The sequence below is a fragment of the Hipposideros armiger genome, unplaced genomic scaffold (genome assembly GCF_001890085.2).
Source record: "Hipposideros armiger isolate ML-2016 unplaced genomic scaffold, ASM189008v1 scaffold_53, whole genome shotgun sequence".
NCBI lineage: Eukaryota > Metazoa > Chordata > Mammalia > Chiroptera > Hipposideridae > Hipposideros > Hipposideros armiger.
Genome location: NW_017731403.1, coordinates 785,541 through 808,855, shown reverse-complemented (window position 1 = coordinate 808,855; position 23,315 = coordinate 785,541). Strand labels below are relative to the sequence as shown.

General features: G+C 37.5%; 1 protein-coding gene across 8 annotated transcripts in view; it reads left to right on the top strand.

The window, feature by feature from the left end:
* The window catches only part of KIT (KIT proto-oncogene, receptor tyrosine kinase), an 87,709-nt gene that overhangs the window by 45,520 nt on the left and 18,874 nt on the right, over positions 1-23,315 (top strand). For 4 of the 8 annotated variants that reach the window (XM_019640899.1, XM_019640895.1, XM_019640901.1 and 1 more), the window contains exons 5-7: positions 3,929-4,097; positions 7,977-8,166; positions 10,216-10,331. In XM_019640899.1, coding sequence (XP_019496444.1) covers positions 3,929-4,097; positions 7,977-8,166; positions 10,216-10,331 — 475 coding nt within the window. Of the gene's footprint in view, positions 1-3,925; positions 4,098-7,976; positions 8,167-10,215; positions 10,332-23,315 lie in introns of all 8 variants that reach the window. The other 4 variants (XM_019640898.1, XM_019640897.1, XM_019640894.1 and 1 more) reach the window with 1 other exon arrangement.

Below are 23,315 nucleotides of genomic sequence, written 5' to 3'. Positions count from 1 at the left end.
TGTGTCGAGATGCATATTTTCCCCTTTCATAACACCATATGTAGACGTGTACGCTCATTATTGGTAAATGTCATTTTGTAAATTTATTTTGACGAAGTCGAATAGGGAACGCCAGACTCAAGTCATCACTTAATGCTGTTTTTTTGAATGAAAAAAACAAAAACAAACAACAAGTAACAGTTAACTGCATACATATCTTGTTTTCTTTTTATAGCTGTTATCAACAGTGCTCTTCAGGCCAGGTTATTTAAAAGATTGGGAAGAGTTGCCAATTTTTCCATCCATATTTAAAAAGAATAAATGGTCTCAGATATTAACTAGCAAGCTCTTCCCTCCGCCACAAAGTGGCCAATCCATTTGAGAGAGGGGTTTCTTTCTGCATGGGTCTGATTCTTCCCTTTGAGGCTGGTTACCTGAGATCAAGTTGCTAACGGTTTTCTATTTGTTTTAGTGGCTGTTAATAAAATGGTCATCTTCAATCCGAAACATTTGGACATATTTAGGTTCTCATTCATTTAACAAAGGCACATTGAATGTCTACTACACGTCAGATTACTGTGCTAGGCATATATTAAAAAATAAATTTTAGCCAGTGATAGTTAAAAGGTTTATTTTCCTCTTTACTCTTACTAATAGCAAGGTCTTTAAAATGCCCAATTTCCCTAATATGTTGCTTTAAAATTTCCATTGACTGAATTTTCAATAATTTTTGTGTGAATAATCCAGGCCATCTAGTTAATAAGCTACCAACGGTGGTTTTTCTTCAGTACACATGTGCATTACATTAGAAAAAAAGAAATGCTACATTTTTCTCCTCCTCCTCTGTTTTTCCTCCTCATGCCCCATTTTCAACAATGGCAACTTCATGCTTGTTTAAAGAATTCTTTGCTAAACAAGTAACCATGGTGATTAGCATAATGCAGAGCATTATGATGGTATTCATATAGACCTGTGATGGATGATACCTTGCTAAATGAAGCCTGCCGTTGGTTGGGAGAACGGATTGTCCTGTAGACTTGTTCTTGCAAACCAGTGGCTCAGAGAAACAAGTTTTAGTTTCCAGAGCATATAATTTAATAAAAACAATAGCTTATATATGGATTTTTGACTCACAGAACACAATCCCATACTAATTGACTTTCTATAATCCTTAATTTCAGATGAGAGAACAATTTAGACTGTGTGTGTATTTGAGCCCCTCTATATAACATGAAAATGAGCCGTTTTGAGTTGAGAAATTAAATTGCCCCAGGCAGTTCTGTTCTGAACCATTTTTTCCCAGGAGCCCTGCATGCCATTCCCAATTAATCCGCTGGCACTGGCAGATAAGCCTTCAGTGTGGGGAGCTCTTTGGGGAAATCCCAGTGTGCACCTCCAAGGGTTAAGGGAAACCAAATCACGTGCAAACAATATGTAATGTGTGAGTTGCAGATGGGGCTTGTGGCTCTGTGCCAAGGTTCATCCATGAATCTTTTATTGCCATCCTTTGGCTTAATTTGGAATACTTAGCACTGTTAGCATTATCAAATTGTCTGAAAAATCCATAGTTGATTCTGACCATTTAGAATAAGTTTAACTCATAATGAAATTTAGGGTAAACTCACTGTTTCAGAGTTTTTACAATTGCTAGTTTTAACTCATAAGGGAGTCTTGGGGTTTATTCAATACTTGTGAATCTTGGTTAGCTTTTCTAATGCTTTTAAACCCTCATATTTGACTTGCTTTTGATTATGATCTTTGACAGTATCCAAAATTATGGTCTTTGGGTTTAGGTGTTGATATTGCATCATCTATGACCAAGCTATTCATTCTGCCATTGACATGCTCAGTGTTCCTGTTTAGCTCCCTATTATAAACTCTTGGGCTCTTGCAAGAACTAGAAGGAAGATACCTTAAATCTAGAATATGGTATGTTATCTGTCTACTGTCACTCTGCCTTTGCAGAGGAAAAGTCTGTGACATGATGGCCTGGGAAAGGCTATAGAAAATGTCATTTCACCTCGCTATTGCATTTTCTTAACAATTGATCTCAGGCACAGAAATGGCAGATGTCTGCCAATTATTAGAAGAATCTCTTAGAAGGGAGGGAAGTATCTTTAAATTTACATAGTGCTCCAAACTGGAGAGGCTTTTAAAGACCTTTGTACCCTCATTGCTTTTTAGAAACAAAAGTCTAGTGGTATCCTTGACTTGCCCAAGATCTCACAATTAGTTAACCAAAAAAAGGTTTCTCTTTTTTATATTTTGAAACATTCAACTTTGGCAGTCAGCTTTTATTTTAATATAAAAATTTCCCAAAACTATAATAACATGAGAACAAAAGAGAAATAGATATAACCCCACCATTGTATATAGCAGTGCTGTGGAATAGAAATAAAATAAGAGCCTCCTATGTAATTTAAAATTTTTTAGTCACATGACAAAGAGTAAAAAAAGTAAAATTCATTTTAATAATATATTTTATTTGACTCAATATATCAAAATATTTTATCATGTAGTTGACATATAATTATTAATGGGATAGTTCACATTATTCTTTTCATATTAAGTCTCAAAATTTGGGATGTATTTTGTATTTTTGACACAACTCAATTTGGAGTATTGAATTTCAGGTGCTCAGCAGTCATTTGTGGCTAGCTAGCCCTTAAAATTGCTATACTGCCCGCATTTGTTTTTCATGTATTTTGTTCTCTGTCCCCGTGCATGTGTATTAGTACATGGTTGCAGTTTTAAGTTACACAATTTATGTTTTTTAAATAATATAAACATTTTCTTGTTTTCACATATTTGTAATTTTGATAACCTGGTATACATTTAGGTCACCTCCCAAGTTTTCACTGCAGTAAAAATCTTAGAGCTTTTGTTTTTTGTTGAGTTATTTCCTTGATGTAAATTTGCTGGAGTTTGATCGGGGGTATGAACATACTGCCAGGTTGCTTTCTGGAAGGGCTGTTGTGATTTACAAGACTGTTGGAATGGTCTAATGCTAATAGGTTCACCATGGCCTGGCCAACGAATCACCCTTGATCTTGGTCCATGTCATCATAAGATCCTGTTTACTTTCCTTTTTTAGTTGCTTTTCCCCTCATTGTAATAGGAATGTGCCACATTTCAGAAAATTTGGAAGATGCAGAAAGCTATATGCTACTCCTCTTAATTTTTTCAGAAAGCGGCTGTAGTTTATATTATGCTTTTTTTCCATGACGTTTTCCATACAAGAAATCTCTCCATGTCTTTTCTGAAGACAAATAATGAGAGTGAGATGGTGCTATCACAAGAGTAAATTCACAATCTTTTCGTTTCAGCTCATGCTTAAATAATTTGGACTTGGTTTTACATGTATTACATATCTTGGAACTCCCTTTAATAGTTGCCAAACTTCTGCTGGGTAAAAACTTTAGGATGAATTTCCAGGTTAGCTTTAGACTAACCTGTGATTCTCTTTTTATTCATAAAATAATATGCATATTATTGAAATAGAACATTATTATTAGCAATGTGTTTCTTTCAATCACTGGGATATAGAATAGAAAAAATATATAACGAGATATTGATATGACATAAGTATGCTGACTCATTATAAAATATCAGCATTCTGTAATATGTCTTATATAGTGACTTTTAAAACTTGGCACTGTTAAGAAATATTTAGCACTGCAGAGAATTTGGAGTTATATATGCTATAGTTATGAAGAAATGCATTTCCATGTTTTTTCTAATCATTAATAAGGACTATCTTTCAATATAATCCTGTAATATGAAGTGTTCCAGAGGCAGACTTGTCATGATGCTTTATTATTCTTAAGTAGTGTATAATGAATGCTAATATGGAGAAGTTAATTGCTGCTATTTTTAATTTATAAAGAGCCTGAATATAAATTTTATGGTAATCTTTGATTTTTTTTTTCTCTTCTTCTGAAACCAGCAGACTAAAGCACAGGTAATGAGTAATAGCAGGCATCAAGGTAACTTCCAGTTTATACGTCAGGAAACATTGACTATCAGCTCAGCAAGAGTTAATGATTCTGGAGTGTTCATGTGTTATGCCAATAATACTTTTGGATCAGCAAATGTCACAACAACCTTGGAAGTCATAGGTAAATATCTCTATGGGAATGTATAAATTACTGGCAGCAGTGAAAGAAGAAATTACTAGATAGTTTCCTTTTTATGTAAATGGAATGTTGAACAGAATTTTAGAAATTTTTGTTATCACTGAATAAATGAATGAATGAATGAGTGAATTAATAAATGAAAATTTTCATTGTAGCCTCTTCCACTTAGAGCACAAAAGCAAATTCTACCAATTTAGTAGAGGGAAGTGAAAAGCTGTAATTGAAGTTGTTCAAACCTTTCATTCTCTGTGCTACTCACCCTTCCCTCCCCACCAAACAAACAAAACCTAAGCTCAGCTTTTTAAAATATTCTAGTTCTTATTGAATGACTGGAGTTTGAAAATGGATGTAGAATTTATTGAGGAGCGCAAATGCTTAGAGCTTAAAGTTATTCTCTGAATCTTTTGGTGAGGCTCCTCAGCCTTTTGATTTATTGTTTTAGCACTCATGGTCCTTGCTTTGTAGCAGGGAGGGATGAATTGGGTTTCCCCTCCCCACCCCGCTGCACCTTATCCTCCAACCTTACAGGCTGTGGCAGGAACCTTCAGGAAGGAGGTCTACAGGGATTGGGTCACTGGCTCTTCAGGGCATTAACTGGAACATGGTAACCTGTGCCCTGAACCCCATCATATCTTGTATACACAACACATTGGTTTAGCCTTTTCTAAAAATTACCCTACTCTAGAAATTTCCCTAAATATTTATTTTCCAAGCATCTACTTAAAGAGAACAGTTCTTTATGTTTTTGATTTACAGAAAATAATGATTTTAAATTACTTCATTTACACATTTTTTTTGTCTTTTGAGTATTGTTTGAATTTAATCTGTTTTCTTGTCTTTTTAATGCAACCCTATTCTTAATGCTTGACTTTGATGAAGTACTTGTAGAGTGGAGAAATTCTTCATCATGAGCAATAACAAAATGCCATAGTTGTTTTCATTGCTTTCCTTTCCCCCAGATCTCCTCAGTAATTTATGTAGCAATGTTAGATGTCTGTGATTTATCCCACAATAATTTCATATAGTGTTGGTATTTCTGCCCATGTTGTAATGGAAAGTGTCTCACCAGATTGAACATGAAAAAGACACCTTACTTGAAATTCTAGAGTCAACACAGAGAAAGAGTACTCCTCTGTCCCTAAACATGATTGTGAACCATTTATTAATTTGAATAGATGGCTATGCTTTTAAAATATTAAACTCCATAAGTGCTAATTTGCTAAGTTGATTAGGGAGCATGTTGATATATCAGCTTCAGCTCCGGAAAGCAATTAGTAAGGATGTTTTGAGCATATTGTTATATGTAATCAGATTTTAAAAATCCACTCATCTATTTCCAAGAATATAACTGTATAACTGGAAGGACTTGTGGCCAAGAAACCTGAATCTGGTTTTGGATTGTTTTGAGAGTGGGTTGGGATGGGACAAGAACAGGAGGGGACAAAGAGAAAAGTAATTTATCTACGGGCTGGGAGTAGGATCTGGGTACAGTGTGGAGTCATAGAGAGAACAGGGCTTTAGGATGGACCTGACCTGGTTTTGAGTTGGGGCTCTGCCACCTGACTTTCTAATGCACCCTACTTTAACTCTGCCTATATTTTCTCTTCTGAGAAACACAGTCTCTAACTTCCAAGGCTTGTGACAAGGAGAAAAGGCAGTAGATTTTATATAAGTGCCTGGCATAGGGTTTGCACTTGATTAAATGTTAGTGCATAACCAATTTCTTAATGCAGAAGTACTTAAAAAATCATACTTCATATTATAACAACCCAGATGGAGTTGTTTGATTCCAATAATTCTTATACTTCATGAATTTGAAGCTGCATTCCACTATAGGACATAAAACTATATTGAGCAAACTAGACTATAGCAAACTCAGGTGGAACTTAAGACAAATATTTTATACATGGTGATTGTGAGGGAAATAATTCCATGTGATATTTTCCATTGTGTGCTTTGAATTTATAACCTTGAGAACCTGAAAATGTAATGTAGCAATTCAGATGAAACATTTATTTCCTCAAAATGAACCTAAATTAGCTTAAAGAATGGCAGGGGGTATCATTTATGATTCAGGTATTAGAATAAGGTGGTGGTTTCCATATCCAATTTTCATTTGGAAGATTCTCCAGTCTCATTTGAAAAACCCTTTTCAGTTGGTACAAAGGGGAGTTGGACTCCATTTTTTATTCTGAATCTATAGGAAACTTAAAGGGCAGTAAATACTATCATAACAATGTCATGTGGGATTTCGATATATTTAACCAAATAGCACTAGAGATAATGATAATTTTAAATTTCATAATTTTTTCAATTTGAAAAAAATAGAAAAATCAAAACTCTCATAATCCCATTAACATGACATGACCATTTTTAAGATTCGGTGTGCTAGTTATAATTTTGAATGTACCAGGATTTTAATTATACATAGAATTTATTTCTCTCTCTCTCTCTCTCTCTAACTGAAAGTATATAGAGACTCTAGGGTTTACTATAGTAAGAACAGGTCAGCCTTGGCTTCTCATAAACCTGTATTGAAATCTAGGCTCTGCCATTGGGTAGCCAGCTGTATGGCTTTCTAGGACTTGAGTTTTTTCATTTATAAAGATGGAGTTATAAGCTTTCTCTTTCAGAATTGTTATAAGATTAAACATTTGTCATAATTATCAAATAAAATGAATGCTAAAGTACTTTAGGGCAGTTCTTGGCACATAGTAAGAATTCCATAAATGGTGGCTCTAAAAATAATATTGGCACTTATGTTCTTTTTCAAGATATTTTTATATTATTATTATATAATAATTTCTAAGGGCTACTTTATTTATTGAACCAGTTTCTCATTTTAAAAATTACTATAACTGGTGTAAATAGCACTTTTGTATGTAGCTATCCACTTCACTCACATGGAAATTACAGGGCTAAATTGAAGAATAATTTTTAAAAACCTATATTACAGTTGTGCCAATTTACAGTGTGTCAGTCAGTGTGCCACTTTTGCTACACTTGCAAAATTATTGAGTCTATTTCAAATTAGTTTTGCTATTTTCCAAAGGATAGTATACTTTATTTTTGAAAAAGCTTTATTGAAGTTTTGATATTTTTAATTAGTGAAAAGTGATCCCTTATTTTAATTACTAGTTTCAATACTTTTCCTTCTATATTTTTATGTCCTCTTTTCCTGTTACCTTAATTAATTTTACTCTATAGTCATTTAAAAATGTTTATGTATTCAGATTTGACTTTTATGGTTTTTTTCTTCTGTTGCTTCCAAAAAAGCCTAAAACACTGCCCCCTTTCTAGAAGTTTTATAGGAGTTAGTTTGTTGTTTAGTTAAAGATATGGTTTGATTGTTAAAATGCTGTCCTTGATTTATCTCTGATATATAATATGATGAGAAGACCCAAATTTTCTTTTCTTAAAATACCAAAAAACATTCTTTCAACATTTTTATTGAACATTAAAGGCTCTCTTTCCCTTCTTGATTTATGATGCCTTCTTATCACATACACTTATATTGAACCAGGGTATGGGCTAACTAGTCCAAATACTTTTTACCCTAATAAACGTCAAGACTAGTATTTCTGGAAGACTTATAAGATGGTGGTAGATCTTTAAGAGAGTTGTTTAAGAGACAGAGATGGGAGAATAAACATTTCAAGTGTGTGTTATTTCTCACTTTATGACAGTGATTCTACAAGAGCAGCATAAAATGTCAAATGGCTAGTTTAAATTCACTTACTTGTTATTGCCAAGTCATACTGGAAACCAATCAATCATCTTTGTAACCCAAAGATGATGTTGTGTTTTTTGCTGGGTAGCTGTGGATAACGGTTTCTTTCTATTTAATTCTGTTGTGATTAGATAAAGGATTCATTAATATCTTCCCTATGGCGAATACTACAGTATTTGTAAATGATGGAGAAAATGTAGATTTGATTGTTGAATATGAGGCATACCCGAAACCTGATCACCAGCAGTGGATCTATATGAACAAAACCATCACTGACAAATGGGAAAATTATCCCAAGTCTGACAATGAAAGTAACATCAGGTAAGAAAAGAGCCTTGTTCTGAGGATTACACCTTTTCCCCCTCTTGTACTTGGCTTACCAGGTCCTATTTCTGTGACCCATAAATCTCTGAGAGGATACCTGGCAGAGAAGGAAGTTTGGGGTTGCTTCCTGAGTCTTCTTCCCAATTTCATTTTGCCGTGTGTTTCAGGCACCCCAAAAAACCAGTGCCTCAGTTTTCTCATTTGTAAAACTGAGGGTAGTGCTTTCCCAGAGTTCTGAGGATGCTTCAAAAGCAATGCCTGGCATGTACGAGAGGCACCTTAAATAATTCTCTTCAGAGAAAGAGGGAAGTTAGTGTCTTTAATCATTTTTTTTTAAAAAACTGTAAGAAAACTAAGAATCATTAAGTAGCTTTGGGCTAGACAGTGAACCTGGGCTCTTTTATATTAGACTTCTCATTTGATCTTCAGAACATTTATAACAAAAAATAGTAGCAATAATAACACTTTTATGTAAGCCGTGTGCGCTTTTTTTCTGCCTGGCGCTGTTCTAAGTAAGTACCTTTCATGTATTAACTCAATTTTAGTCCTCACAAACCCTGTAAGAGTAGGCACTCTAATTTCCCTCATTTCTGTGGAAGAGTTAAATAATTTGACCCAGAGTGAATGGCCAATAAGAGGTAAGTGCTCAGGCAGAGTTTATATTTTCCCAGTCAGGAGCTGTTGGCTATTGTGAGAATGTGGTTGAGAGACGATGCTGTCCTGGGCCAAGATCTAAGGGTTGGAGGGAAGAGGATGGATTTGGGAGGTGTCCAGGCTACCCCCTTAACAAGGTTTAGTGATTAAGGGTGTAGGAGAGAAAGGGAATAGCTGAAGAGGCCCTTTAGGAGTTTGGGTCTGTTAGCCAGGCCAAGAGGTGAGAGGCGATACCATTCGAGGAGACGAGTGGGGCTTGGCATTTGTTGAATTTGAGGTTTCTCGAATTTGCAGTTGACCGTGGCATCTTGCGAGAGGTTCAGGTAGGAGGTATACTAGGTCAGGTTCCCTCGAAGCAGAGCTTGAGGCAGGGCTTCTCTGGCAAGGGGTTCATTAAGGGAGAAAGAGATCTGCCAGGGAGTGGAAGAGGAGCGGGGTGGGGAGGAGAAAGGAGGAAAGAAAGGATGTGGGTGAGGTGAAGCTGAGGGACAGCCTGATCCGAAGGGTGCTCTGGAGCTGAGCTTTTGTCCGTAGACCTGGAGGACAATCAACTTTCACGTGGGTCTAAGCGCCCAAGGGCAAGGCATGGGAGAAGGCTGCAGGTGTGAGCTGGAGGCATGGTGGCATGAAAATAGCTCAGAAGAGGAGGCATGGCCAGAGAACTCCGGACTAGGGGGAAAAATGTGAATGTGTGAACAAACAACGAGTCGTTCAGTGCAAGAGTGGAGAGCCTGTGCACTGTGTCAGGGGACTGAACACACCACTGCATACGTCTTGTTGGCTGTGTACCTCTTGTGGGTCGAGGGCATGCCATCCACACCGGAGCCCAAGCCAGTAACACCTCCAACAGCCTCATGCCCATATCTGGTGGCCCTGCAGTAAAACAGAAACTTGGTTAGCAAATCCTGCAAAGGACACTCAAGAAGTAGAGGGGTTAAGAGGAAAACCAGGAGATGGTGGTGTTGCAAGAAGGAAAGTGAGGGCAGCAATAGTAACCTTGCTGCGAGGGCCCTGCAGTGTTGGCATGGGGACAGTCTGCCAGTCTGGTGTTTTTCAGGCCAGTGCCGTTAAAGCAAAGCAGAGCATGCGAGTTCAGGACACTGGTGAAAAGGTGGCCCTGAAGACAGCCCAGGACAAGGGAGAGGCTGTAGTTTCTGTGAGGTGGCCTTTATGCCAGGACAGCCTTTTCCCACTCAGTATTCTCACATGACAGGCATCTGTCCCAAATTAAATATTTGTGTGTATGTTTGTGTTTGTTAATGTGGATCTTGTTGCTACTGAGTGAGCTGTATTTTCCCTAAACAGGCATGTATTTCCAGATAGAAACTGAAAAAGACATGCACTTGGGGCAGACCATCCACAGGTGATTGATTTATTGTCATTTCTTTGTAGATATGTAACTGAACTTCATCTAACCAGATTAAAAGGGACCGAAGGAGGCATCTACACATTTCTAGTGTCCAATTCTGATGTCAATTCTTCCGTGACATTTAATGTTTACGTGAACAGTGAGTAAAACGAATGACTCCTTATCTTTTGATTTTTTTTATTATTTTAAGTTGTGGCTCGTGTTTGTAACAGCTGCAGAACTGAGCTCATTGTGTACTATGTAAATAATATTTCATGATAATTCTGACCTTGACAAAGACCCCGTGGTTTGGTGGTTGGAACAATGTGTATGAAAACCAATTCCTTGCCCTACATTTCAGTGACCATGGGTTTACTGTAGATGTTTCTCAAATTCTGGATGCTGCCTTTGAAGTTAAAAATAACAGTTCTTGGGCTGGCCGAGTGGTGCATTGGTTAAGAACTGGCTTGGGACGCCAGAGGGCCCCGGTTCGGATCCCACATATGAGGGCCAGTGACACTGCCCTCTACAGCTAAGATGCTGAACAACAGCTCAACCTGGAGCTGGGTTGCTGTGAGTCGCCGGTGACGGCGTAGGCTGCAGTCCCCTACTGCAGTGGGTTGCCATGGGCTACCGTGTGTAGCCAGCAGCCAGCGTGAGCGGCCCTCAAGGTGCTGTGAGCAGCCATCCAGAAGCCGGTGACTGATCTGCCTCGCCCAGGAAGAGTGCAATGATGGTGTCAACTTGGGCTAGTGAAGCAACGTCCTCCATAACTAGACTGAAGAACAAAAATGACAGCAACTTATCTTTTCCCCTTTCCCAATTCCCCAGCGCTGTTCCAATTCCCCAATAAAAATCTTTTAAAAAAACAAAACAGTTCTTTGAGGGAAAATGTATTATAATATCATTGATTGTCAAATGGGGCGCCAGAGGTTGAATAGGAACTGGATTATGGTGGGAAAGAGACGCTATCAATCCCTGACATGATTTCTTTGTTATGATGTTGACCAAGTGAGGTTTTTGCCGAGTGCAGGGCGTCCCCTCCTGGCTCTCTGGGGCCAATCTGCATTTCTAAGGAAGGGTGGCAGGTGCCTGCCACACCACACCAGCCAGGGGACCCAAGGATGGGAGGCTTTCAAAGACACAAAATACCAAAACAGTGGCCCACAAAGTCGCCATTGGAATTAGCCATCCTGGGTTTGAGGGGTGATGAGAAGAGAACCTGGAACAGTCCTTAGAGAACAACTTAGCAACTGCTAAGCACTGCCTGTGTGTTGGGCTGTAGGATGGGAGCCATTCCTTGCCCACAAGGAGCTTACTTGCTGTAGAAAGTGATTTAGCATCATTATCTCACCGATGCTGCGGCTCAGTGGTATGGGGTTTGGGTAGCGTGATCCATGTACAAATGAAGACAAAAACCAGCTACTAAGTGATACTCGGGACATTTTTGATTGCTGATCTGGAGCCTTTTGACTACACCAGCGTTTTCAAAATTGTGTTTCCTGAACAAGATAAGTGTTTAGATAAAAGAGGGTCACATCTGTGCAATTAAACACTTTTCTCATCTGCAGGCCTTCTCAAGATCCTTAGTATGCTGATGTGTGTTATGCCTTCCCAGGAGGGTACTGTGGCATGGAGGGTATATCCCAAACTTGTTTGACCACAAAACTCTTCTTTTCCAAGGGAATCACATTAATTAATATCTCAGTTCCGTGAAACAGCTTTGATTATATGGTATCTCATTAGCCTGCAATTCAGATATCTCTAGATTAATTCAGATGTTAATCAGAGGAGCACATGGGCACAATTATCTGCTTCTGAAAAATTTTAATATTCAAGTAACTTAAGACACAGTGGCAGGTAAATCAGTATCCTTGCAAGCATAATATGCATACTTTGTCCATTCAGAACTTTATTTTGGGTGCTCTGGTGTGGTGCTTCTCAAGCTATCTATGCTAAAAGACCTTTTGGGTTTTGGTTTTTGTTTGTTTGTTTGTTTTTTAAATTTACAATTTATTCTGGACTGATATTTCTTATAAAATACAGTAAGAACCAGTTACTAGAAAATGAAGTGAAAAAGAACAGAGACACACAAGCTACAAGATGTTATTTTTTTTTAGACTCAACAGATATAAAAATTACTGTCAAATTGTTCCATCTAAATGCTTATTCTCAGTTTCTGAGCTTAACATCCTGTGGACTAGTATAGCGGCAGCAGATCATGGAGGTGACCTACTCCACAGACCTTCTTTTGAGAAGCTCAGTAGTTGGGAATTTTGTAAAATTAGCCCCTTTTGTATTATATATCTCTTTCTTTGGCTTCAAAGCCAAGTAGGCATTAAGATTGGCCTCTTTTTCCCCTTTTCATGCTTCCATTTGCTAATGTGTGGTCTGCTAGTTGGTGATGAGTCACTGACCTCAGAAAGACATCTCTGAAATCACCCTCACTTTTCTCTGGGTGGCAAAATTACTACCATTTTACTTACCAGGCCAGTTTGCCACCTGACAGGATCAGTGTTAATTACTTCTGCTGGTGAACCCATGCCTGTTTGAAACTAGATAGCAAATGGCGTTAACTTGCCTAAATGATCCTTTCTAGATTTTGTATTAATCCAGGGGCCTTATCTGTATTCTGGGGCCTGGGTCGCAGACATGCATCCAGCCTTTACTGAGCTCCTGATTCATGCCACTGGGCGAACAGATGAGGGTAGTGTAGTCTCTGCCCTTTTAGGTCAAGCTCTTCAGGAAGTCTTTATTGATGTCAGTTTGTAACAAACACTAAACTGACTAAAGGCATTTATTTCACTCACCTAACACATGGGATTTCTTGATCTCCAAATGCTTTGATCGAGATAGCATTTTTATGTAAAACTTAAAACATTTTTGCCTCTTGTGGATTATGTCCCAATTGCTCTTCACAGATACAGTTAGCTAATTTCTTTGCTGATATTTTTTCTGGGGGGGAGGAGGGGATTGAAAAAGAGTTCTAGTTAGTGCTAATATGGGGCAAAATCATTTTTTTATGTTAAAACTGAAAATCAAAAGCTAAAAATAGTTATAAAATTTAAAATTGGAGCAGCTGTGTCCATTTTGACATGACATTTTAGCTGAGCCAAATACTTATGTAGATCTGTGTGGTTCATTCTGTAAATAAGCTTAGCCCCAAGGATGAAAGAAATTGCACTCTGCAAAAATTAGAGTTAATAAAAATCAGAATAATTGCATAACATTAGTATAGAAATTCAGGCTACTTTTATTCAGTAACATTGATGCATAATTGCTTAATAGATTCACCTTTAGAAATGCTCAGGAAAATCTTTGATTTTGAATTGTTAAATGTTTGGTTGCTGAAAAATCAATTTGTTTTGAAAATTCCACATGCAGATTCGAGTATATAGGGGATGGAGATTGAGAGAGAGAATTAGTATTAATCATTTATGTGGGAGGTTTTTTACAAAACAATGTTCTGTCTGTGTTAAGGGACAAATATGTAACATGTAAAGCTTGAAAATATTTTAATACTGTTTTTAACCTCTCTAACCAAGTCATAATTTACATGGGTCTGTTAAATTGGCTCAGTCACATTAAAGGTGGTTTATAATGGCCACAAGTTGTATAACATTTGCCATTTTTGAGCAAAACTTCCAGTGGAAACTGATGGGAATCTTTATGTAAAAAACAAAAAACAAACAAAAATAATCAATGATTCTTTGCATTAAACTTGGCATTACTATAATTACTCTTGCATTGCTTATCAAAGATGTATATAGAAATCATATTCTTAGTTCTAAAAAAGCTTGATACCCTTTGGTGAAAATGGCCATTTGTTTCTCTTGCAGATCAAAATTGGTAGAAATAAAGTTCTAAAAACTAAGAAACTATCTCAAAATATTTTCTTAATAGGCACTACTCTTTCCAAAATTCCTGGAGGTGTTAGAAGAAAAGTGACATCACCAAGATTCTATAGGTAGCTTGTGATACTTGTTTAGAAACCCATGGTCTCTTTGGTTACAATAAATGTCACACAATGATGTTTTTACCACATCCAGGTACAAATAAATGGCCAAACATGTATTTTAACCCTAATTTTATCCACTTGGCTCTTTTTCCTCTCCACCCAATATTTCTTGAATAAATTTTAGACTAATCAGTAATGTAAATATATATTTTTTGACATAATAAGCATACTTGTATTTTTTTATTAAAGTTATTTGGATTTCGGAAGTTGAATTATAATTTGAATTAAGTAAAGCAGTGTCATTTGGGATTAGAATTAATAAGTGAGCAGTGAGCTTTTTACCAGAAATATGTAAACAGCAGAATTTGATTTGAAATATGAGCTAATAAGTAAACCAGGGTTATTTGCATTTGGAATTAATATATGTACCATTCCTTGTTATGGTCTCATTTTTTTGTTGTTGTTATTAATAGTTTTAGGTGTACAAAACAATGCAATAGCTATACTTTTCACCCCTCACAAAGTGACGACCCCCCTCCCCCAATCCACACCCCACCCCTGATTTTATACATATCTATTACAATTCCATTGACTCCATTCCCCATACTGTACTCCACATCCCGTGACTATATATATATTAAATTATAGTTGACATACAATATTATTCAACGGCAGCTTCAGATGTACAGTGCAGTGGTCAGGCCTCTACGCCATCCATGAAGTGGATATAAATACTTTATAGTTTTATTTTGGCTTATAATTTCAAATATCCCATGTGAATCCTAAAATAATTTACATAATTTTGGAAAGAAATTATGATTGATATTATAAATCATTTGTTTTTCAAATCCCTGGAATAATTTCAAGAAGATTTAGTAACTATTTTTCAGCTTTATTAAGGTATAATTGACAAATAAAATTGTGAGATATTTAAAGAGTACAATGTGATGATTTGACGTACATACACACACACTACATTGTGAAAGGATTCCCCTCATAGCGTTAATTAACACATTCATCCTCTCACATATTTACCCATTTTGTTTAGCTTTGTTGTGTTTTGGTGAGAACATTGACGATGTACTCACTTAGCAAATTTCAATTTTATATTACAGTGTTATCAACTATATACTGTTATAATTGGACCCTCAGACCTTATCCATCTTATAACTGAAAGTTTGTACTCCTTTATCAACCTCTCCCTACCCACCACCTCCACTTCCCAGCCCCTAGTAACCACTTTTCTACTCTCAGTTTCTATGAGTTCGACATTTTTTTTTTAAATTACACATACAAGTGATACCACACAACATGTGTCTTTTTTTTCCATCTGGCATATTGCACTTAGCATAATGCCCCCCAGGTTCATCCATGTTGTCACAAATGACAGGATTTTCTACTCTTTTAAGGCTGAATAATATTTCGTCTTCTTGCTCCGTTGATCCGTTGACAGACACTTGGGTTGTTTCCATACCTTGGCTATTGTGAATAATGCTACATTGCAAATGGGAGTGAAGATATTTCTTTAAGATAATGGTTTTGTTTCCTTGGGATATATACCCAGAAGTGGGTCAATATGGTAATGCTGTTTTTAATTTTTCTGAGGAACCTCCATTCTGTTGTCTATAGCGGCTGCACCAGTTTACATTCGTAACTACAGTGCCCAAGGATTCGCTTTTCTCCACATTCTCTCTACCACTTGTTAGTTGACTTATTGACAATAGACATTCTGACAGGCATGAGGTAGTATCTCATTGTGGTTTTGATTTGCCAATAACCTAAAATGACACTTCAAAACGTGATCTGGTCGCATTTCCAGATCGGTATTATGAATTTAAAATATTTGGCAAATTATATCTAAGGCCCCGAAATAGATCTCTTGCCAATCTTAAAGATCTGTCCTTTAATGACAAACCACCAGTGCAGTGAGAGTGCTGTGGTGCTCAGGCAGTGGTAACAGGAAGGGATGCAGGAAAAATAAGGTACAGAGAACTAAAGGGCTTGCCTTTCATTGTTGGGCTTGCAAGGAACACACGTAATGTTAAGCTACATTGGATATTCAGATAACTGCAGAGCTGTACCAAATGAACTCTCAAAAGTCACCAATTTCACCCCTTTTATGGCAGTGTTAACAGGGGGTTGAAACAATTTAAGGAAATGCTAAATAATGTATTATTTCTAAATCACTGCATTATATAATTAACATCCTGTCTGGTGTGAGTGATTATTTATAGATCACACAGTATAGCCAAATCAGTCCAAGTAATTAATCACCCAGAATGAGATCTGTTGATGAGAAAGTTTCCCTTTGATCGCATTTGCAAAATCTGGGCTGCCTTTTATGTATGTTTGGTCATAGTGCATTCCAGTTACAGGTGGCTAAACTCTCCGTCTTCTGGGAAGAAGCCACTGTAAGTGCAACACCCTGCAAATAAAGCACATCCCCAGCCTATGTGCCAAAGGTGAAGGCAGACCTGTCAAGCTGGCCATGTAGATAGATGGCGTCAGACTGCCTGCCAGCCAGCCATCTGGGTCACCCACCTGGTTGGGGGTCTCCAGGACCTTTTCCCAGGGTAAAATAATAATGGTGGGCTGACCTTCAAGGACTGCTTAGCTTTGGGGGCTTTGGGTCTGTGCCTTTCGAGATTCTCATGAAACAAGAGCAGAACTTCACCTTTTGGGAAGGTGCAAATAGTTCCCTAACCTCCATTTTTAAAAGATGCAAACATTGGGGTGTCCAAACCACACTTGTGTTAGGGACTTACTGCTAACACACTTATCTATTGAGTTTTGCTTGAGGGGCTTTGCTTTTTAGCGTTTTTGTTTGTTTTTTTCCTATTAGGTGGATTCTGTTAGACCTACTCCTATATTAAATTATTGGAATTCTTATACATTAAATAAAGCTTAGTGCTGAATAGAACTTTCTGATTTATTTACTGGCTTTGGAGAATTTGTTGTAAGGCCACCACAGTAACTGAAACGTAACTTGGTTTGTGCAAACAGTTGTATACTTGTGTTTTTAAATTAAAATAATTTTCTTATAAAAATGTTATGTGAAGGGTAGAAAAAACAAAATATAAATAAGCAAAATAAGAATGAAGCCAGTTTTAATTGTACCTTTTAAGTTTATTTATATTTTATAGATTACCTTTGCTTATATATCCCTTACTGTATATTCTTTCAGACCATTTTTTAAAACTTTTTTTTCTTACAAAAAAAATAAGTCTGTTGCTTCATAACCCTCTGTTCTGATGCTGAACAACAAATTCATTGTGAGCATCTTTTCATGTTATAAAATAGTCTTCTGCAACATCATTTTGTTATCACTGCATGGATAGTTCATGATTTCTGTAATCTGTGGCTGATGCAACTTTGAGATATTGTGGAGTGTGAGGCAGGACTCTGAAATGATGTGACTGAATTTTAAAATAAATCCATCAGACATTTATAATTATCTTGTTTAATCGCAAATGAATGTCCTTGCCTAAGTGCCTGGAAGTCAATAAGGTTATCCTCTGTCACAATTTCTCATGCTGCTATGCTATGTCGTTAACATATGTCATGGAAGCTACACTGTACTGATTTTCAGGACAGTTCTAAATTAAGGATAATTTTCAGAACTTGTTAGTGTGGGACCTAATCTCTGTAAAAATAGCTGCGTGTCTTTTTTACGTTAATATTTTTTATTTTATTTTATTTTTTAAAATTAGTTTCAGGTGTACAACACAGTGCCGTAGTTATACTTTTTACCCCTCAAAGTGACAACCCTCCTCCCCCAATACATGAATATTTTTATAGGTAATGCATGCTCATGTGCGATATCTGACAGTGTCTAAACTCTGTTTTTATTTTCTCTTCCTGAACTTGAAATGAGTTTTTGTTCTTAGATTGCGTGGGAGTTATGAGTGTTGTTTTTGAAGTGACACTTTAATATCTTTCCTCCTTATGAAGAGGATCTCTGTGGATGCAAGAATTGCTATAGACATTTAAATTGGGAGAAAAAGGGATAACGTGGCAACCTATTTTTAGAGTAGAATTTGCTTCTATTCTAGAAAAATTCAGGAAATGTGACACTGAACTAAAGAATTCCGTTTTCTCCCACCCCCACCCCACCTCAAGTATTGGTATCATTTTTCCTTTATGCTTCATAAGAAAGTTTGTCTGGTGGGGTGTGTTGCTAATTTGGGGGATCTATTTCAATGCCACCCTTGTTAGAGAACAAGGTAACTTGTCTAGATCCTTAGGTCCATTTTTGGTGTGGTCTGGCCTTTATTTCATGTTCATGGTGAAAAAGCAGGAGAAACAGGTTTAGGTGTGTAACCAAGTAAACTTCTGCTAGAATTGACCCTGAACTTGGGACCTACTTTTCTAAAAACAGCATGAGTAGTCCCTTTATATCAGTGGAACTTGTACTCTATGGAAATTTTCTTTACAGTTGAGCCTCATGTGTTTTTATATCAAGCTAGCCCCTTTCGCTTACACATGTATACAGGGTCACCTAGCATTTAGTGGAAATTTAAGTAAAACTAAGAACAGGTATATAATTTTTCCATGGGCATTGTGTCAGTAGCCCCTCTCCTCCACTTCTGAATCATGTGGTAAAATGGATGTACTGCTTTTACAGAGTAGAAAGTATTCTATCACATGCCTGCACTCCTTGGCAGCCAGCAGAATTGCACAGTGATGTGTGTACACACCCGCCTCCCCGTGCCTGAGACGCACGGCCATGATTCTCCTGTAAACTGAGCACACGGATTCTGGCTAAGGAATGCCCTCTCTAAGAAGTTTCATCATTTTGTTTGTTTGTTTGTTTTAACTTGATCTCAGAATTGGGAGACCTTTTTTTGTTTTTGTTTTTTTATTAAATTTGATTAGGGTGACAATTGTTAATAAAGTTACAGAGGTTTCAGGTGTATAATTCTGTAATACATCATCTATATGTCACATTGTGTGTTCACCATCCAGTCAGTTCTTTTTCCATCACCATGTATTTGATCCCTTTTGCCCTCATCGATGGTTGTTTAGAACAAAGTTTATCAAACTATAGCCCTTAGGTAAGATTTGGCCTGTAGCCTATTTTTGAATGGCCCAGAAGCTAAGAATCGTTTTGTTGTTTTTTTTTGAATGGTTGAAAAAAAAAATCAGAAGGCTTTGTGAGACATGAAAATAAAATTCAAATTTTAGTGTCCATAGTAAAATTTTATTGGCACGCAGACATGCATATTTGTTCACACGTGTATGGCTACATTTGTGGTATAATGGCAGAATTGCATTATTTGTAAGAGAGACCCTGTGGCCTACAAAGCCTAAAATAGTTACTGTCTCACCCATTATATTAAAAGTTTGTTTACCCCTAGTTTAGAACATCACTTCCTTAGGAGAATGATTTTTGTTTTTTCAATGATAGATACTCTGTTAATGATAGCTAGATACAGGAGACTATAAGTTGAAGTTTTGTTTTGCTTGTTAAACTTCTGTTAAAGTGTCCATATGCCACCTGGCTACCTTTAAGAATGTATAAAACAAAATACAGTAATACCTTGGTTTGTGAGCATAATTTGTTCCGGAAACAAACTACTTGTCTTGCAAGACATTGCTTGTTTACCATGTTAAAATGTATTAGAAATGTTTGCTTGCCTTGCGGAACACTCGCAAACTAAGTTACTTGCAATCCAAGGTTTTAGTGTATATTTTCAAAATATCTGTTCTGGGGATTTTTTAAAAGTATATTTCTTTTATAACTAAAAGTTAATCTGAATTCTTTTCCCCTCCTGTTTTAGCTGATTTAACTTCCTTTATTGTAACGGTATTATAGCAGGAATATACTTTTTTTTTTTTTTTTGGAATATATATTTGACTCAGGCCCAAACCAGGATAGGGACAAATTGCCACAAAGCATTACTGTATTACCATTAAACCCCAGCAGCCCTACAATCAGAAAAAAACAAATTCATCCCCAAAACAACCTAAGTGTCCATTGATGGATGAATGGATAAAGAAAACGTGGTACATGTGTACAGTGGGATGTTACTCGGCCATAAAAAAAAAAAAAAGGATGAAATCTTACCATTTGCAACAACATGGATGGACCTAGAGGGTATTATGCTAAGTGAAATAAGTTAGACTGAGAAAGACAATTACCACATGATTTCACTTACATGTGGAATCTAAAAATGAAAATTGAACTCATAGATACAGAGAACAGGCTGGTGGTTTCCAGAGGTGGGGGAGGAAGGGTGGGCAAAATGGGTGAAGGGGGGACAAAAGGTATAAAGTTCCAGTTATAAAATAAATAGGTCCTGGGGATGTAATGTACAGCATAGTGACTATAGTTAGTACTGTATTGCATGTTTGAAAGTTGGTAAAAAAGTAGATCTTAAAAGTGATCACAAGAAAAAATTTTTTGTAACTGTGTGGTGATGGATGTTAACTAGACTTACTGTGGTGATCGTTTCATGATATCTACAAATATCGAATCATTATGAGGTATACCGGAAACTAGTATGTTATATGTCAATTATACCTCAATAAAAAAATTCATAATTCATCCTTCTGATTCCTCTTTGTTTAGTCTTTTATTATTTGGAGACTTAAGCTCTTTGCGGATTATAGTGTGTGGGCCAATGTGCATTTATAGCAGGAGTTGGTCGACATGGTTGGGGGTGAGAGGAACTGTACTAAAAAATGCTTCCCCACCCATTACTTGCATAACTGTCCTGCCCCAACCCTCACCCCCCAGCTCTTTGTTATCTGTGCTGTGTTCTTTAAAATTCGTTTTGTTCTTGCCTTCTGGGTGGACCTGATGGTGGTGGAAAGGAATAGTTTTCAAGATCACATATCTGTGGGGTTAATCAGTGCATGGTTTCGGCTTTTAATTTGCATGAGCAATAAATTTTCAGTAGGATTATAAGCACTCTGAAATCTGCCTACAAGCTAATCAGTGTTGAAGACACCAGCGTGACTCAGGTCCATAATGCTTTGAAAGGAAAAAGGGACTATGTTTATCTCTTCAGGAGATATATAACATATACACCTCTCAGGCTTATCTAAACCTCCAACTTGGGAGGAATTAGGGAATGTGTCATTTGGTATACCCATGATTGCAGAATAGCTAAGAAACCATAGCTCGATTTTAACCTGAAGAATTGCAGAGGGTTATGCATCTTTAAAAGCAAAATGTAGATTTTAATGCCTTACACAGTGCTGTGAGGCACTTAACAAAATGCAGATGAGCCCAGATTTTCATTTTTGGGAATCAGATTTATACCTAGCTCATTCTTTATGCAGTAAACATTTTTGTAGTGCAGCGTGCCATATACAGCCCAAACTGTACTCATGTAACAGCCTTTTTAGAATGAGATCTCTCATCACCAGCATTAGGGACAGGGCTGGGATGAGGGTGAGCCAAGAGAGACACTTAGGGTGCAAAATTTAAGGAGGTGTTCACTCATGGTGCCAACCGTGTACTTGCAAGACCTTGAAGGTGAGCGCCTTCTTAAATTTTGCACCCTAAGTGCTTTTCTTGCCTCGCCCTAGTCTCAGCCTGATCAGCATCCCTTGAAGGTATTTTTAAAAAGTGCATTGCTGGGTCAGATCCTCAGTTTACTAAATCTCTGTGGTTGGGGCCCAGGAATCTGCATTTTAACCTCTTAGTGTTTCGAATACACACAAGTTTGAGGACCCTCTGAGCTTGGTTGGCCCCACAGGACAAAAACTGCTCCACTAACCTCACATTACGACTGGGATAGTAGCTGAAAAATCCGCCTAATTAACCAGCACACAGGAGCAAATAGGCCAGCCGGACTGCACTACTTGCCAGCCCTGGCCCTTGTTTATATAACTGCTACCAGGTGTCACGCTGGAAGGCTTGGATCATGGTGCACTTGTAACCAAAGCTAAATGTGACTGATTATGTAATTTTGAGCCGTTCCAATTTTTTTAATTAAAAAATATTTTATAGGTTCATTATTAGCTCCATGTTCATTGTAAACCAATTTTTTCAAAAAAGTTTTGACTTTCTTTTGAGAATAAAATAGAAAGTATCCGTAACCGTATTACCCAGAGAGAACCATCATTAACATCTTAAGGTATCCTGTAAGCCCTGTTTTTGCTATAGAGTCAATTCCACTAAAATTCATCATGTGCCGTCGGGGAGAATGAGTGACAAAAGGAATGTTGGGGTGAGGAAATCTGTCTTACGAAATTAATTCCCATTTGAGTCCTGTGCAGTTATCTTTGCTGTGTATGTGTAGATCCTCTCATCATCATTAATCTCAGTATTTAAAAAAAAAAATTCACATGGCCAGGTTTATGTGTGGGTTTCTTATCTTATGACCCACTATCACAAAAATAGTGGGAACAGTGCCACTACACAGGAAAGTCACCATTAGGCTGTTCTTCCAGGTTTCTTCTTGTGACTGTAATCAAATTCCTTTGGCATCTGGGGGACTTGTTCCATTGAGGGGGGACTTTATCATTCAACAGCTCTTACTGTGTGTCCACCACAGGTCAGACCAGATCTGTTAGGGGTCAGAGGTACAACCAGTAAGGCATGGTTCCTGCCCTGAGAATATAACAGTCAGATGGAGGAGGCAGACCATGATATTGTGTGACTACTACAGGAATAGGGAGGAGAGGTCAGCCACCTTGGCTTGGGAGAGTTGAGGATGGCTTGGAAAAGGAGGTGACACTTGAATTCAGTCCAGAGAGACCCGCCGTATGGCGCCTGCAGTCGCCAGCCAATAGCACTCTCCTAAAGTTCCACTGTTTTTTTGTGTTATGTCCTACTTTCCAGTCCTATCACACAGTTGTCCATGATAATTAAATGAAACTTGCCAGATGGACGCTTTCGCAAGACGATGGCTCATTTTCTTGCTCTATTTGTGAAAATTGGCATTGGAGCCACACTCTCAAGGATACCCCTACCTTGAGATTGCTTTGGAGTGTCACTCTTTTGTCTGTAGTAGCCAAATAGCCACCCCATCAGCAGGGCCAGGTTGAGTGACAGGTGGGTGTGCCATGCATGTGGGCACTCTGATCCCTGCCAAGCCATTTTGCCTGCAAGGAGGTGAGGTGCTGAGAGGTTGTTCTACAAAGATGTCATTTTGATCGTGTTACCTTCCTGTTGAGGAAATGAGCTTCCTAAGCTTTTGATCTGTCAGTCTTTCCTTCTCACCACATATAGTT